At 44.8% G+C, this 14491-nt stretch overlaps 1 protein-coding gene across 1 annotated transcript; it reads right to left on the bottom strand.

The window, feature by feature from the left end:
- Positions 1–629: 629 nt before the first annotated feature.
- Positions 630–3501, bottom strand: LOC138980827 (metalloprotease mig-17-like). The gene is made up of 5 exons (XM_070353710.1): positions 3403–3501; positions 2709–2839; positions 2389–2423; positions 1909–2014; positions 630–795 (listed from the first exon to the last, which is right to left on the bottom strand). The coding sequence occupies exons 1-5, from the start codon at positions 3499–3501 to the stop codon at positions 630–632; spliced, it is 537 nt and encodes a 178-aa protein (XP_070209811.1).
- Positions 3502–14491: the final 10990 nt, after the last annotated feature.

Raw genomic sequence — 14491 nt, 5'->3', positions numbered from 1 at the left:
TACCCTGCCAGGTAAGTTTTGAAGGCAGCCACACTGCATCCAGAGAATTCAGAGATGTTTCCAACCTTCCCCCTCCCTAACCCAAGTACCTACCCTGCCAGGTAAGTTTTGAAGGCAGCCACACTGCATCCAGAGAATTCAGAGATGTGTCCAACCTTCCCCCTCCCTAACCCAAGTACCTACCCTGCCAGGTAAGTTTTGAAGGAAGCCACACTGCATCCAGAGAATTCAGAGATGTTTCCAACCTTCCCCCTCCCTAACCCAAGTACCTACCCTGCCAGGTAAGTTTTGAAGGCAGCCACACTGCATCCAGAGAATTCAGAGATGTGTCCAACCTTCCCCCTCCCTAACCCAAGTACCTACCCTGCCAGGTAAATTTTGAAGGCAGCCACACTGCATCCAGAGAATTCAGAGATGTGTCCAACCTTCCCCCTCCCTAACCCAAGTACCTACCCTGCCAGGTAAGTTTTGAAGGCAGCCACACTGCATCCAGAGAATTCAGAGATGTTTCCAACCTTCCCCCTCCCTAATCCAAGTACCTACCCTGCCAGGTAAGTTATGAAGGAAGCCACACTGCAGGCAGAGAACTGAAAGATGTTTCCAACCTTCTCCCTCCCTAACCCAAGTACCTACCCTGCCAGGTAAGTTATGAAGGAAGCCACACTGCAGGCAGAGAACTGAAAGATGTTTCGTGGCGTGGCGGGATCCTGCGTGGGCACAAAGAGACCGGGCGTCATCACGTTCTGAAGATTGGGTTGACACACGTTGCCTGTACCGTCGTGAGCAGCACTCAGTCTGAAATGAACAAATGTATTTTGTTTTTTTTGAAAAGTCATGAGATTTTGATGTCTTTGCATTTAGTATCTTTTTATATGGGGCTTGTTTTTTAATTCTTTTTTTTTTATTTTTTTATCTGTAGTTGTCATGCACTAATGCCAGGGGCGGATCAGTTCATTTTATGGGGGGGGTTTCCAAAAGTATATTGTGAAGATATGGGTGTGAAGGCGCGAAGCGCCGAGCCGACGGCGCGAAGCGCGTAGCTTGCTAGGGGGATCCGGGGGCATGCCCCCCGGAAAATTTTGAAAAAAGGATGCAAAATGGTGCAATCTGGTGCATTCTGAGGATAATCATTACCAGTTTCAGGCAGCAGATTTTGTCACTGATTAATACCCCAAAAATTGAAACTCAACCCAAAAAAACACACAAAAATATTTTTATTTTTTGGCTGGGGGGGGGGGGGGGGTTCCGGAAACCCCAGAAACCCCCCCCCCCCCCCCTCGTCCGCCCCTGAATGCTCTGATTACCATATTGGAATAATTACAAATCTTGGATCTGTCCGTCTATCTGGTTGGCTGTCTGTCTATCTGACTATCTTTCTTTATCCTACATACATACTTGGGAGAAACCAGCCATGAAGAATAACCATATCGTTCAATTCACACGTGGTGATATCATGTAAATGAGGTCGTGTCAAACTGGTCTGGTCCACTGCTCATGATGTCAAAGTCACCGAGGCTAACGTCATTCTGGAAACACGTTTGCGCTTGCTGTTTTACCGGGAAGAATTTGCTTTGGATGTTTTATAACTAATACGTCACGCTATACTTTCTTCTTTCTAATTTCTAAGTATCGTATCGTATCGTATCGTATCGTATCGTATCGTATCGTATCGTATTGTATTGCATCTTATCTTATCCCATGACCTGCCTCTTTTCTCACGTCTCAATCTGCTATGATTTCAGCTTTCTCGACATTGGGACTGATAAATGTGGATATCAGTCACATCTAACGATAACGATTTTATCGCATCGTATCGCATCGTATCGTATCGTATCGTATCCTATCGTATTGCATTGTGATGTATTGCCATTGTATTGTATGTCCCTCTCTCTCTCAAAGTATACTCACGTGTGTCCTAATTCGTGGGCAGCAATGTTGGCCACGCTGGACTTGAAGGAGTTCTCCACCACTGACGTGCTGCGTCCCGTACACACCTGGGCACTCTCCGCAACGCCTTTAACACGTCATAGGTCAACTTCGTCATCTAACGTGACGTCATCAATGCCATGTCATTTCTGTTGGGTGTTTTTTTTTAAATTATGTTTTGTACTAATAACAACTGGATTCTTTAATTTTTCATCGTTGTCCTTAAATATTAATGACGTACACAACAATTTCACCATGTCACAAGCAGCAGTTGATCCGGGAATTACCTACAGGGCAGATGTCAATTGTCAGAAACCCGATGGCTGCCCAAAACCATGTCATGTGTTTTTAATATGCCTGGCATATTGCTAGCTCTGCTGCCTGGGGTGTAGATGTTGGTAAATTATGAAAGATAACGTCATCATCTAACACAAATGGGGAAAAAGAAAATACTTTACTTACCAACTGCCGCACCGCCGCTGAAAGTGACATCGTAACTGGAAAAAAATAGAGATTATATTTAAAATGGAGTTTCACATGTCATGTACAGTTCCAATCAACATATTCATACAGTTTCACTGTCAACCCTCTCTCCCCTCCTCACACACACACACACACACACACACACACACACACACACACACACACACGTACACACACGTACACACACACACACATACACACATATATATATACACACACACACACACCCTCACCCCTGCCCACCCACTTCCCATCCACCCACCCCCCACCCCACACACACACACACAAGGCCAACTCACGCAGTGAAAGCCATGTAATGATCGCTGGAGGGCAGGTTGGTCTGGGTGGGGATCCAGGCAATAAAATCATCCAGGTATTCCCGGCCCTCTAGCTGTCCGTCAGCTTCCTCCGTGATTACGTCGGAGGCAGACTGAACAAAATATTCAATATATCAAAATAAATTCATTAGCATATCATGAGCGCACGACAAAATGATCATTCGTACGGATCACAGGATTAAATTAGTCATCCAGGTATTCCCTGCCAACTAGTTGTCTGTCAGCTTCTATCGTAATTGCGTTTGCATCAGACAGCACAAAATATCCATCATTTATTAAACATCTTTTTTTCAATAATAAAAAAAGCAATTTTTCTTCTGTGACAGCACTTATCCATCATTTATTAACCTTTTTGAACATTTTGTCAGATAAGTTTTGTCCAATTTTTGGTTTTTTCTGTGCACTTAAAAGACCCCAGGCCGGGTCGATATATCTATGAACGTAACGCTTTGTTTTGTCAACAAAATAAGTTACAACATACCTTTCTTGTGTTGAAATTCTGAATTTTGGAACGCTGGCAGTCTATTTGTTTTTGGAATTTTGAGAAATGTTAAGATAAAAAAAAAATTATAAAAGAATCGGGAGATATAATGTTCGAGTGATGGGGTTAATTGACTAATTGGATCAATTAATCTAGCGTGAATTAATTACTCACATCAACAACGTAGAGAGCGGTGATCGGGACCTTGATGTCCATTGTCGGGTCAACGTCTTTCACTGAAGCGTAGATGTTGTTGAGCTGTAAGTAAAACATGACGTCAAATTGATTTACATTATCAATGTTAAAACAGACTAGCTAAAGTACATTTATTTCGTCAGTGCTAAAAAAAAAAACAATCTTAAACCATCAACTTTTGTTTAAAAAAAAATGACGTCAAATTGAATTATGTTGTCAATGTTAAAAGATACAGCTAATAACTGTAGTTTAAAAAAAAAGTATAAACAAGTCGCGTAAGGCGAAAATACAACATTTAGTCAAGTAGCTGTCGAACTCACAGAATGAAACTGAACGCAATGCAACGCAGCAAGACCGTATACTCGTAGCATCGTCAGTCCACCGCGCACGGCAAAGGTCTATATTGGGACAGGTATTGGTAATACGCTGAAGATATGGTGTGATACTTTGATTCGAACAAGCCCGCTGTGGCTATCTTCTTCGACACACCAGCGTTGGGTTTGTCTCGTCAAAGTATCGAAATGTGATCATGATAATCAGAGACGAGAGATGATGCATGCGTGTCTTCGTGTTTTCCAAGCCTTGAGACTTTCGCTGTGAACGTGGGATCTTTTTCGTGCGCATGTGTGCACACGGGGGTGTTCGGACACCGAAGAGAGTCTGCACAAAGTTGACTCCGAGAAATAAATCTCTCGCCGAACGTGGGGATCGAACCCACGCTGATAGCGACCAACTGGCTACAAAGCCAGCGCGCTACCAACTGAGCTACGTCCCCGCCCGCAGAGAGAGAGAGAGAGAGAGAGAGAGAGAGAGAGAGAGAGAGAGAGAGAGAGAGAGAGAGAGAGAGAGAGACAGAGACAGAGAGAGAGAGCGATAGAGAGAGAGACAGAGAGAGAGAGAGAGAGAGAGCAAGCAAGCGAGAGAGAGTGAGAGAGTGTGTGTGTGAATAGGTTTGGCAGAGAGAGCGAGAGAGAGAGACAGAGAGAGAGACAGAGAGAGACAGAGAGAGAGAGAGCGAGAGAGAGAGAGAGCAAGCGAGAGAGAGTGAGAGAGTGTGTGTGAATAGGTTTGGCAGAGAGAGAGAGAGAGAGAGAGAGAGAGAGAGAGAGAGCGAGCGAGCGAGAGAGAGAGAGAGAGAGTGTGTGTGTATGTTTATGTGTCTGTGTTTGTGCGTGCGTTTGCTTGGGTGCATGCGTTTCCGTGTGCGGATGTATGTGAGTGCCTGTGCGATTTTCTGGCGTATGTGCAAAATTATGCATATTTTATAATGTTCTACAATACCGATCTCGTTTCAGCACGACTTGCACGTTACCTGCTGAGACCTCTGCCTTAGTGGCGTTACCCTTCATTGATTTCAACTATGAGCTGATCACCGACCGTGACAAGCAGTGTCAGGAAGCTATCAACGATGCAACAAGCTACTACTGCAGTCCTGACAGGGTACGTTACTTTTCCTTCCTGGCTGGATGATTTTGCTCCATTAAAGTCAAACGATATCGCTTAAAAACAAACAAACAAACACAAAAACGTCTCCTTTTGATCCCCTCTTTCGAAGAAAAATCTCTGACGTCAAAAGCCAAACAAAGTTCGAAAAGACGTCATAACGTGAATAATTACGTCACGTAAAATTTATGTCACTTCTTCTTCTGTCTCCAGAGAAAGAGACAAAGAATTTCGAGAACGCTGATTTTAACATATCCACGGGAGAGAATAAATCGTACGGTGACCGCCAGGCTGTGCATGTATCGGTATCGGACATCTTTAAATGAAAAACGACACCGACTTAACAAACCAAGACCATTGTTTTCTTGACCCTTAAAAATGAGTGTCCCGGATAGCCATAGTGATACAGGTTGTAGGGATGATAAACACAACACAAATAACCAACCCTCAAAGTGAAATCTCGGACGTCGAAAGCAAAACTACGATCGAGAATCGCCAATTTTGTGCAAATACTGCTCTACTTTCACCAGTTTTGTGCAAAATACCGATTTGTTTTCACCAGCTTTGTGCAAAATACTGCTGTTCTGTCACAAGTCTTGTACAAAAAACACTGCTCTACTTTCACCAGTTTTGTGCAAAATACTGCTCTACGTTCTCAAGTTTTGTGCAAAATACGGATTTGTTTTTACCAGTTGTGTGCAAAATACTGCTCTACGTTTACAATTTTGTGCAAAATACTGCTCTGCTTTCACCAGTTTCGTGCAAAATACTGCTCTACGTTCACAATTTTTGTGCAAAATACGGATTTGTTTTTACCAGTTTTGTGCAAAATACTGCTCTATTTTCCCCAGTTTTGTGCAAAATACTGCTCTACGTTTACAATTTTGTGCAAAATACTGCTCTGCTTTTCACCAGTTTTGTTCAAAGTGCTGCTTTATGTTCACCAGTTTTGTTCAAAGTGCTGCTCTATGTTCACCAGTTTTGTTCAAAGTGCTGCTTTATGTTCACCAGTTTTGTTCAAAGTGCTGCTTTATGTTCACCAGTTTTGTTCAAAGTGCTGCTTTATGTTCACCAGTTTTGTTCAAAGTGCTGCTTTATGTTCACCAGTTTTGTTCAAAGTGCTGCTTTATGTTCACCAGTTTTGTTCAAAGTGCTGCTTTATGTTCACCAGTTTTGTTCAAAGTGCTGCTTTATGTTCACCAGGTCCCCGACTTCAACGAAGAAGACATATGCATCGGGATGCTGTGTGTCTTACCTGAACAACAAGGGCAGTGTCGGTATGTCCTACCTTTTGAGGGCACCTCCTGTGGTACGGGCAAGGTGGGTCAAAGAGTTGAGTTTTTCTGAAGTTTTGGTTTAAACAATGTTTTCTTCATGTTTTACACACATGTTCATAAAATTGATATTGTCATCAATTGAAAACGTCAGCAAGCCTACGTGTGTATGGTGGTGTCTTCACAACACACTTGCAATCAGAAAGGTTTTTTTCTTTAGTTTTGATATGAGTGAATCCGGTTAAATCTCAGGTGTTTATGGACCGATAGAAAAAGGGCTTCTTCATTGAAACGGAGGGCCGCTTACGCAGGCGACAGAGTATGTAGTTGTTATATGATATCTCATGTGTTTATGTTTATGTTTATGAGGGGGGCGTGCTGCAGAAAAAAAGACAAACACAATAACAAACAAACAGAAAAGAGAAATATTTTAATCAAATATACAAATCTTTAAAAAAAAAAAAAAAAAAAGAAAAGAAGAAAAGTACATAACAAAATCAAAGCTGTCATTTCAGATCTGTTCTCGCGGGCTGTGCGAGGATGCCGCTACCGTAAGTCAGGCTTCTGCCACCTTTGACGAACCCACAACTGCAACTCCGACTACGCAACTTCCTACTACTGAAGCTCCAACAACGCAAGCTCCATCAACTGAAGCTCCTACTACACAAGCTCCTACTACAGAAGCACCAACAACGCAAGCTCCAACAACTGAAGCTCCTACTACACAAGCTCCTACTACAGAAGCACCAACAACGCAAGATCCTACTACAGAAGCACCATCAACGCAAGCTCCTACCACAGAAGCACCAACAACGCAAGCTCCTACCACAGAAGCTCCAACGACGCAAGCTCCTACCACGCAAGCTTCAACAACTCAAGCTCCTACCACTGAAGCTCCTAGAACGCAAGACCCCACAACACAAGCTCCAGCTACGGAGTCCACAACTGCAGGTCAAGGGGAAGCCAACGAACCAACGACGGCCGCAGCAGAGCTGGAAACCCCCGCCCCCACCACCCCCGCCCCACTCCCCCTAGGGTGCACGCGCTGCAGCAGACGCACGTACAACTCGTGTTTGAGGTATTGGTATTTCTCCCGGTGGTTCCGCTTCCCTCTCTCTCGCTGCTGCCAGGCCTGTCTCAGCTACAGGCGCTGGGGACGCCGCCAGCGTTACGATGATTAAGTCAATATACAGAATTGGTTGTAGTTAGTGGTTGTGTTGTGGTCTGAATAAGTAAAGACTTCTGGTCTGAATTAGTAAAAAGTACAGGTCTGAATAAGTAACACTACTGGTGTGATTAGCCCAACTGGTCTGAATAAGTAAAAAATACTGGTCTGAATAAGTAAAAAGTACAGATCTGATGAGGTAAAGCTATTGATCTGATTGAGTAACACTGGTCTGATTCAGTTAAACTTCTGGTCTGATTACATAAAACTAATATGATCAAGTGAAACTGGTCTAATAACGTAAAATTAATGGTCTGATTAATCTTAAAACTGGTTTCTGTTTTTTTTTCATTGTTATATATATATTATTTGTTGTTGATGTTTTTCAAGCTTTGGGTTTCTTTTAACACTGTCGCCATTTTTTAATATTGCCTTTTTTTATGGCGTGCCATATTATTAATACTACGTTGCAAGATTCACTTAAATTGTTTAATTTTTAACGTTGTAACCTGACACAGCTCATTGGAGTTGATTGGGTCTGATCCAAGTCATATAATGTAATGTGGGTCTTAAGTAAGCTTTAGATGATATTGTTGATGTCAAGCAAGGTACAAAGTGAAATATTGGTTTAAAGCAAGCCATAAACAGTAATTACCAGCTATTGTGTTTTCAGCGTAGCAATAGGGTCCGATATTTAGACGAGACAAGTATAATGCCGACGAGTCGAAGAGGTGAACTGTGGACAGAAACGAGTCCGTTTTAGGCGGCAAATTTAGAGTGAACGCTGCCAAAAGTGAAAAAAAAAAGAAAAAGCCTAACGTTTTTAAGATTTGTGTTTCTGAAACTGTTTTGACATGTGCAAGTTATCCAGAGAGGGTGAATACAGCGAATAAAACTTTTTTGAGCGCTCTAGCGCCGTTAGTTTGTCAGAACAGGAGGTGGTCCATATTAGGAGCCGGTCCATATTAGGAGCCCTTTCCCAAGGTAGGCCTAATGCAGTGTGACATGATGGAACCCTTGAAATAAGCTTGACCTGTAAATGTAAACATCACACACAATTGTATATGCTAAGTAAAGTGTTAATGACTGTGAAACTAGCTATGCAAGATCACATCACTCAGCATGTTTCGAGAGCCAAGTGTTGGTGTTGTAACGCAACACAATGTAACATCACGCTAGAAACCAGTTAAGCCCGGGTCCCACTGTGACGAATTTTGACGGCGAACTATGACGATTTGGGATTCGTGGAGAAAATCGCCGAGATCGTTGTGGTTCGTATTACTTCGTTCTTGTTCGGCCGATTTTTCGCAATCATTCGTGGCAAACATCGTTGTGGCAAAATCGCAGTAACTCGTTATGGTTCGCCAAAATATTCGTGATAGTGTGACCTTAGCTTTACGTTTGCACATCTTTTGCTGTACGACTGTCTGGTACAAAGCAACAACATTTTTATTGTTAAATTGCTGAACTTTATCACAATCAATCTTGAGATTTTCCATTTTGATAAAGTCTATACTCAGGTGTGATGCCAACAAAAAAAGAAAAAAAAAAAAGACGACGGATGAGGCGAAGCTGGCAGGAGAGCTGAACACTTTCTACGCCCGGTTCGATCAGCGTGACTTCAGCGAAGAACAACGGAAAGTCATGGAGGAGGTGCTCAGCCGCCCGTCCACGCCCATCACCATCACCACCGACGAAGTCCGGTCGACCTTCAAAAAGATCAAAGCACGCAGTGCTGCAGGCCCAGACAACATCACTGGCAGGCTTCTATGGGAAAGCGGAGACTCCCTTGCCCCTGTCTACCGCGACCTCTTCCTGAGGTCCCTCGACGAACATTGCATCCCTGCAATCTGGAAGAGCTCCATCATTGTTCCTGTGCCCAAGAAGCCCAATCCCTCGACACTGAACGACTACAGGCCCGTAGCGCTCACCTCCATCCCCTTCAAGTGCGCTGAGAAGTTGGTCCTTCGGAGGCTGAGGTTGGAGACAGAGGACCATCAGGATCCTCTTCAGTTTGCATACACCCGCAACCGGAGTACTGAAGATGCGATCCTGACCCTCGTCCACAACGTCTCCGCCCACCTGGAGAAACCCTCCTCTTACGCCAGGGTCCTGTTCATCGACTTCAGCAGCGCCTTCAACACCATCCAGCCTCATCTCATGATGAGGGAGCTGCTGGAGTTCGACGTCAATCCAGTGCTGATCAGTTGGGTCTTCAGCTTCCTTACAAAGTGAACCCAGCGGGTCCGTATTGGACAAGTCTTGTCCGAGGCTGTCGCCACCAATACAGGCGCCCCTCAAGGCTGCGTGCTGTCTCCCACGCTCTTCACGCTGTACACCGTCGACTGTCGCCTCAGGGATCTTGTCAGCCTGCTGTTGAAGTTTGCAGACGACACATCCCTGTCAGGTCTCATCCTGAAGAACGACGAATCGGCGTACAGACACGCCGTGGAGGAGCTGGTGCAGTGGTGCGACGACAACTTCCTGGAGCTCAACGTGAGCAAGACGAAGGAACTCATCATGGACTTCCGACGAACCAATTCCGCCGTCGACCCCATCATCATCAAGGGCGAACCAGTCAAGATGGTGGATACCTACAAGTATCTGGACACCATCATCGACAACCAGCTCGACTGGTCGCCAAACGTGGACGCCGTGTGCAAGCGGGCAAACCAGAGGCTCTTCTTCCTGAGGAAGCTGCGGCAGTTCCACGTCGACCCACAGATCCTCCACCTCTTCTACCAGGCGACTATTCAGAGTGTCGTCTCCTTCAACCAGCTCTGCTACCACAGCAGTGTAAAGAAGGGCGACATGGAAAGGTTGGAGAAGATCGTGAAGAGAGCAGGCTCCATCATTGGCTCTGAGCTTCAGCCTCTCAGCACTCGATTTCCGAGTGTGGCGCTGAAGAAGCTGAGCATGATCCGCTCTGACGACCGCCACCCTCTGCACCAGGCGCTCGCATCGTGCGAGCCCACGCGTGAGTCATCACGCCGTTTGAGGTGCTGGCGGGCCAGGACGAACCGGATGAGGGACTCGTTCCTCCCGAGGGCTGTACGACTCTACAACCAGTCCCTGTGAATGTGATAGCACACTAGATAGACTTGAGTGCTGTGAAATTTGACTGTGAGGACTATGGGTGATGTGAACTGTGCTGTGAGGACTATGGGTGATGCGAACTGTGACTGCGGAAGGACAATGAGTGCTGTGAACTGTGGTACGTATGGGGGGGGGGGGGGGGGTGTAATGTAATTTGTGATAATGTATGGGGGTTATGATGTAATGTATATATGTATGATGATGTATTCTGTGTCGACTGTGAATGTATGGTGGGGTGGGGTGGGGTGGGGTGGGGTGGGGGTATGATGTAATTTAATGTACGATGATGTACTTGGTGTTTGATAGTGTATGATTGTTTGTTAGTTGTAGATTATAGTACGACGTTTGATGTTGTAATGTTTGTGCGTGTGTTACAATGCAATATGTTATGATGTAATGTATGATGATGTATTTGGTGCATGATAGTGGATGTATGCTTGTTACTTGTAGATCTAGTACGATGTTTGAGGTTGTAATGCTTGTGCGGGTGTTATAATGCAATATGTAGCCGTATGAGGGTTCCAGTGTGTGAGTTTTACATGCATGGCCGGGTGCTAGAGTGCTGCATGAATGAGTAAGTGCATATGGAGCTGGGTGGGTGAATTGTGGGTTGCGTACGTCCGAGGGGCACATGTAGCCTGTGTGTCTGAAGTAGTGGGTATGTTGCGTAAGGGTGTGCTGATATTGAACTTCAGTTGTGTTTTGTAAATGTCTATGTCTCAGTGTATTATGTCTTGCCACACACATGCCTTTAACTTTTAACATTGTACGCTAAGTTTTGCTTAGTGCTTGGGATCTTGGTGTTATGTCTCAGTTAAATGTATGCTTTGTATGCTTGTTGATTTGTGCTAGTTTATTCTATAATGAATTTGTAAAGCGCCTGGAGCCAATTGATGGGACTCGCGCTATAGAAAAGTTATTTATTATTATTATTATTATTATTATTATGCCAAATGTCCTTGTATTGATGAGGACAATACAACTTCTTGTATCTCTTGTATCTTGACAATACAGGAGTCACAAAACATTGATCAACAAAAGAGAGAGAGAATGAGAGACAGAGAGTGAGAGAGAGAGACAGAGAGAGAGAGAGAGAGACAGAGAGAGACAGAGAGAGAATGAGAGACAGAGAGAGAATGAGAGACAGAGAGTGAGAGAGAGAGACAGAGAGAGACAGAGAGAGAATGAGAGACAGAGAGAGAATGAGAGACAGAGAGAGAATGAGAGACAGAGAGTGAGAGACAGAGCAAGAGAGAGAGAGAGAGAGAATGAGAGAGAGAGAGAGAGAGAGAGAGAGAGAGAATGAGAGACAGAGCAAGAGAGAGAGAGAGAGAGAGAATGAGAGAGAGAGAGAGAGAGAGAGAGAGACAAAGAGAGACAGAGAGAGAATGAGAGACAGAGAGAGAATGAGAGACAGAGAGAGAATGAGAGACAGAGAGTGAGAGAGAGAGACAGAGAGAGACAGAGAGAGAATGAGAGACAGAGAGAGAATGAGAGACAGAGAGTGAGAGAGAGAGACAGAGAGAGACAGAGAGAGAATGAGAGACAGAGAATGAGAGACAGAGCAAGAGAGAGAGAGAGAGAGAGAATGAGAGAGAGAGACAGAGAGAGAATGAGAGACAGAGAGAGAATGAGAGACAGAGAGTGAGAGAGAGAGACAAAGAGAGACAGAGAGAGAATGAGAGACAGAGAGAGAATGAGAGACAGAGAGTGAGAGAGAGAATGAGAGAGAGAGAGAATGAGAGAGAGAGAGAATGAGAGACAGAGCAAGAGAGAGGGAGAGAGAGAGAGAGAGAGAGAGAGAGAGAGAGAGAGAGAAAATGAGACAGAGAGCAAGAGAGAGAGAGTGAGAGACAGAGAGCAAGAGAGAGAGTGAGACATAGAGAGAACATGTACGGAAGAAAGACAAACAGATAAAGAGACAGATTGATAGTTACAGGGAAAGATGGAGCGAAAGGTGGAAATTAACAACTGACTTTAGACATCGTGACAATTACAAGAAAAAGAACAGAAAACATGCACATTCACGGATTAACAAAAACATGATAGTTTCATCATATACCAAGTTTATTCATTTTACACCCAAAAATGTCTTATACAACAACAAAAAAAGTATTTATGCATATATTTTTCACTAGAACAAAACATGCAGAGTGTGAATTGCTTAGAGCATCTTTTTATGGTCAATACGTTTATGTTTCAAGTCATCACAAACAAATCAAAAATAGAACTTGAGTAAAACCTCCAAGAAATATATTTCACGTTGAAAAAGTTTTTTTTTTAGTATACTGTTCAAAAAAAGAAACGCATAGTTGCTACTTGCCAAATTTGTTTTATTTTTCGAAAAAATTAACAGAAAATCCAATATTTAGATTATTTGTTTGAAATTTGGTATGGACACAGTTGAATGCACACACAGTTCATTTGCATCTTCAAATCAATCAGTCAATCAATACGATTGGGTGCCGAGGCTGTCAAGTCAGTAGGGGGTGTGACTGCCTTGAGCAGCAACAACTGCCCGGCACCTTCTGGGCATGGACTGGATCAGATGCCGGATATCTTGCTGTGGGATGGTGTCCCACTCCTCCTGAAGTGCCTGCAATAGATCGCGGTGATTTGCCGGCGCTTCTTCTCGCCTGCGCACACGTCTGTCCAATTCATCCCAGAGGTGTTCTATCGGGTTCATGTCTGGCGACATGGATGGCCAGGGAAGCACCTGGACATGGTGGTCGGTGAGGAACTGGGTGGTGAGTCGTGCTGTGTGCGGGCGAGCGTTGTCCTGCTGGAATATGGCATCCTGGTCAGCCAGAAGAGGAAGGGCGTGTGGGCGCAGAATTTCCTCCACGTATCGCTGGGCAGTTATGCGCCCTTGGACGTGCACCAGGGTGCTCCTTCCAGCGGTATTGATCGCCCCCCACACCATGACGCCTCCACCACCATGAACGGCTGCCTCATCCACACAGTTGGGCGCGTAACGTTCGTTTACTCTCCGGTAGACCCTCCTCCGACCATCATGTCGCTGGAGCAGGAAGTAGGACTCGTCGCTGAACCACACGTGTCTCCAGTGATTCCGGACGGTCCAGCGAAGGTGCTGGTTGCCCCACTGCACTCGGTTCTGGCGATGGCGGCGGGTGAGGACAGCTCCTCTGTGAGGTCTGCGAGCTCTCAAACCAGCTTCATGCAGGCGGTTCCGCACGGTCTGGTCCGATAATCGGTGTGGCCCGGGGAGAGCCTGGACAGAAGATGAGGCCGACAGGAAACGATTCCGGAGGTGGCGGAGCCGTATGAAGCGGTCGTGAGCAGCAGTTGTCGCCCTTGGTCTTCCCGCTCGTGGCAAGTCAGCAACGGAGCCAGTGGCTTGAAACCTGACCCACAGTCTACTGATGGTGCTCTGGGACACGTGGAAGTGCCTGGCGATTGCACTTTGACTTTGGCCTGCTTGTAAACGACCCAATGCAATTTGGCGGTCTTCTCTGCTCAATCGGGCCATCTTTCGTCGCTGAATTGTCGTCTGATTTCTTTGTGGCGAACAATCCGCTTTTATGGGTTTTGGAAGACATGGTGAGAGCTCAATATTCCCCGAGTTTCACGAGATTACACTGAAGCATGACGAGTGGTCATGCCAAATGAGCAATTTTGACATTGTAGCCACTGATAACGCATGCGTCACGTGCAGAGCTCACTTGTGGCAATGGACGAAAGGTCGACGACCAGATAAACATTTTCTGCAGTTTGGTGGATATCCTTGTAGCCATATAACTAAATTAACCAAATATTACAAGCTATGCGTTTCTTTTTTTGAACAGTATATTTATTGGTTGAGGTAAATGAGCAAGTTAACTCATACATAAATCACAACTTCCTCCAGTTTTACAGCGAACAACATCGAAATATGCCAAATTAACCAGAAACGTTGTGCAACGATGTTCCAAAAAAAACCCAATGATTGCAACAACAAAAAACAATGAAATTAACCAACACAGCTAGACCCCTCACCCATCTCCCTTATGTAAAAGAAAATAGGACACAATAAAGTGATGAAATATTTCAAGCTAAGGCCACTATGGCACGGGATAAAGGAAAACAATGT

Source organism: Littorina saxatilis, linkage group LG11 (genome assembly GCF_037325665.1).
Source record: "Littorina saxatilis isolate snail1 linkage group LG11, US_GU_Lsax_2.0, whole genome shotgun sequence".
Classification (NCBI taxonomy): Eukaryota; Metazoa; Mollusca; class Gastropoda; order Littorinimorpha; family Littorinidae; genus Littorina; species Littorina saxatilis.
Note: the sequence above shows the minus strand (reverse complement) of the source record. Positions and strands in the feature narration are given on the sequence as shown.

Coding starts and splice junctions, on each gene's coding strand:
- LOC138980827 (XM_070353710.1), bottom strand. CDS start 3,501: ATGTTTTACTTACAGCTCAACAACATCTACGCTTCAGTGAAAGACGTT. Junction 2,015..2,388: donor CAGCGGCGGTGCGGCAGTTG/GTAAGTAAAGTA, acceptor GACGTGTTAAAG/GCGTTGCGGAGAGTGCCCAG. Junction 796..1,908: donor GCCCACGAATTAGGACACAC/GTGAGTATACTT, acceptor TGTTCATTTCAG/ACTGAGTGCTGCTCACGACG.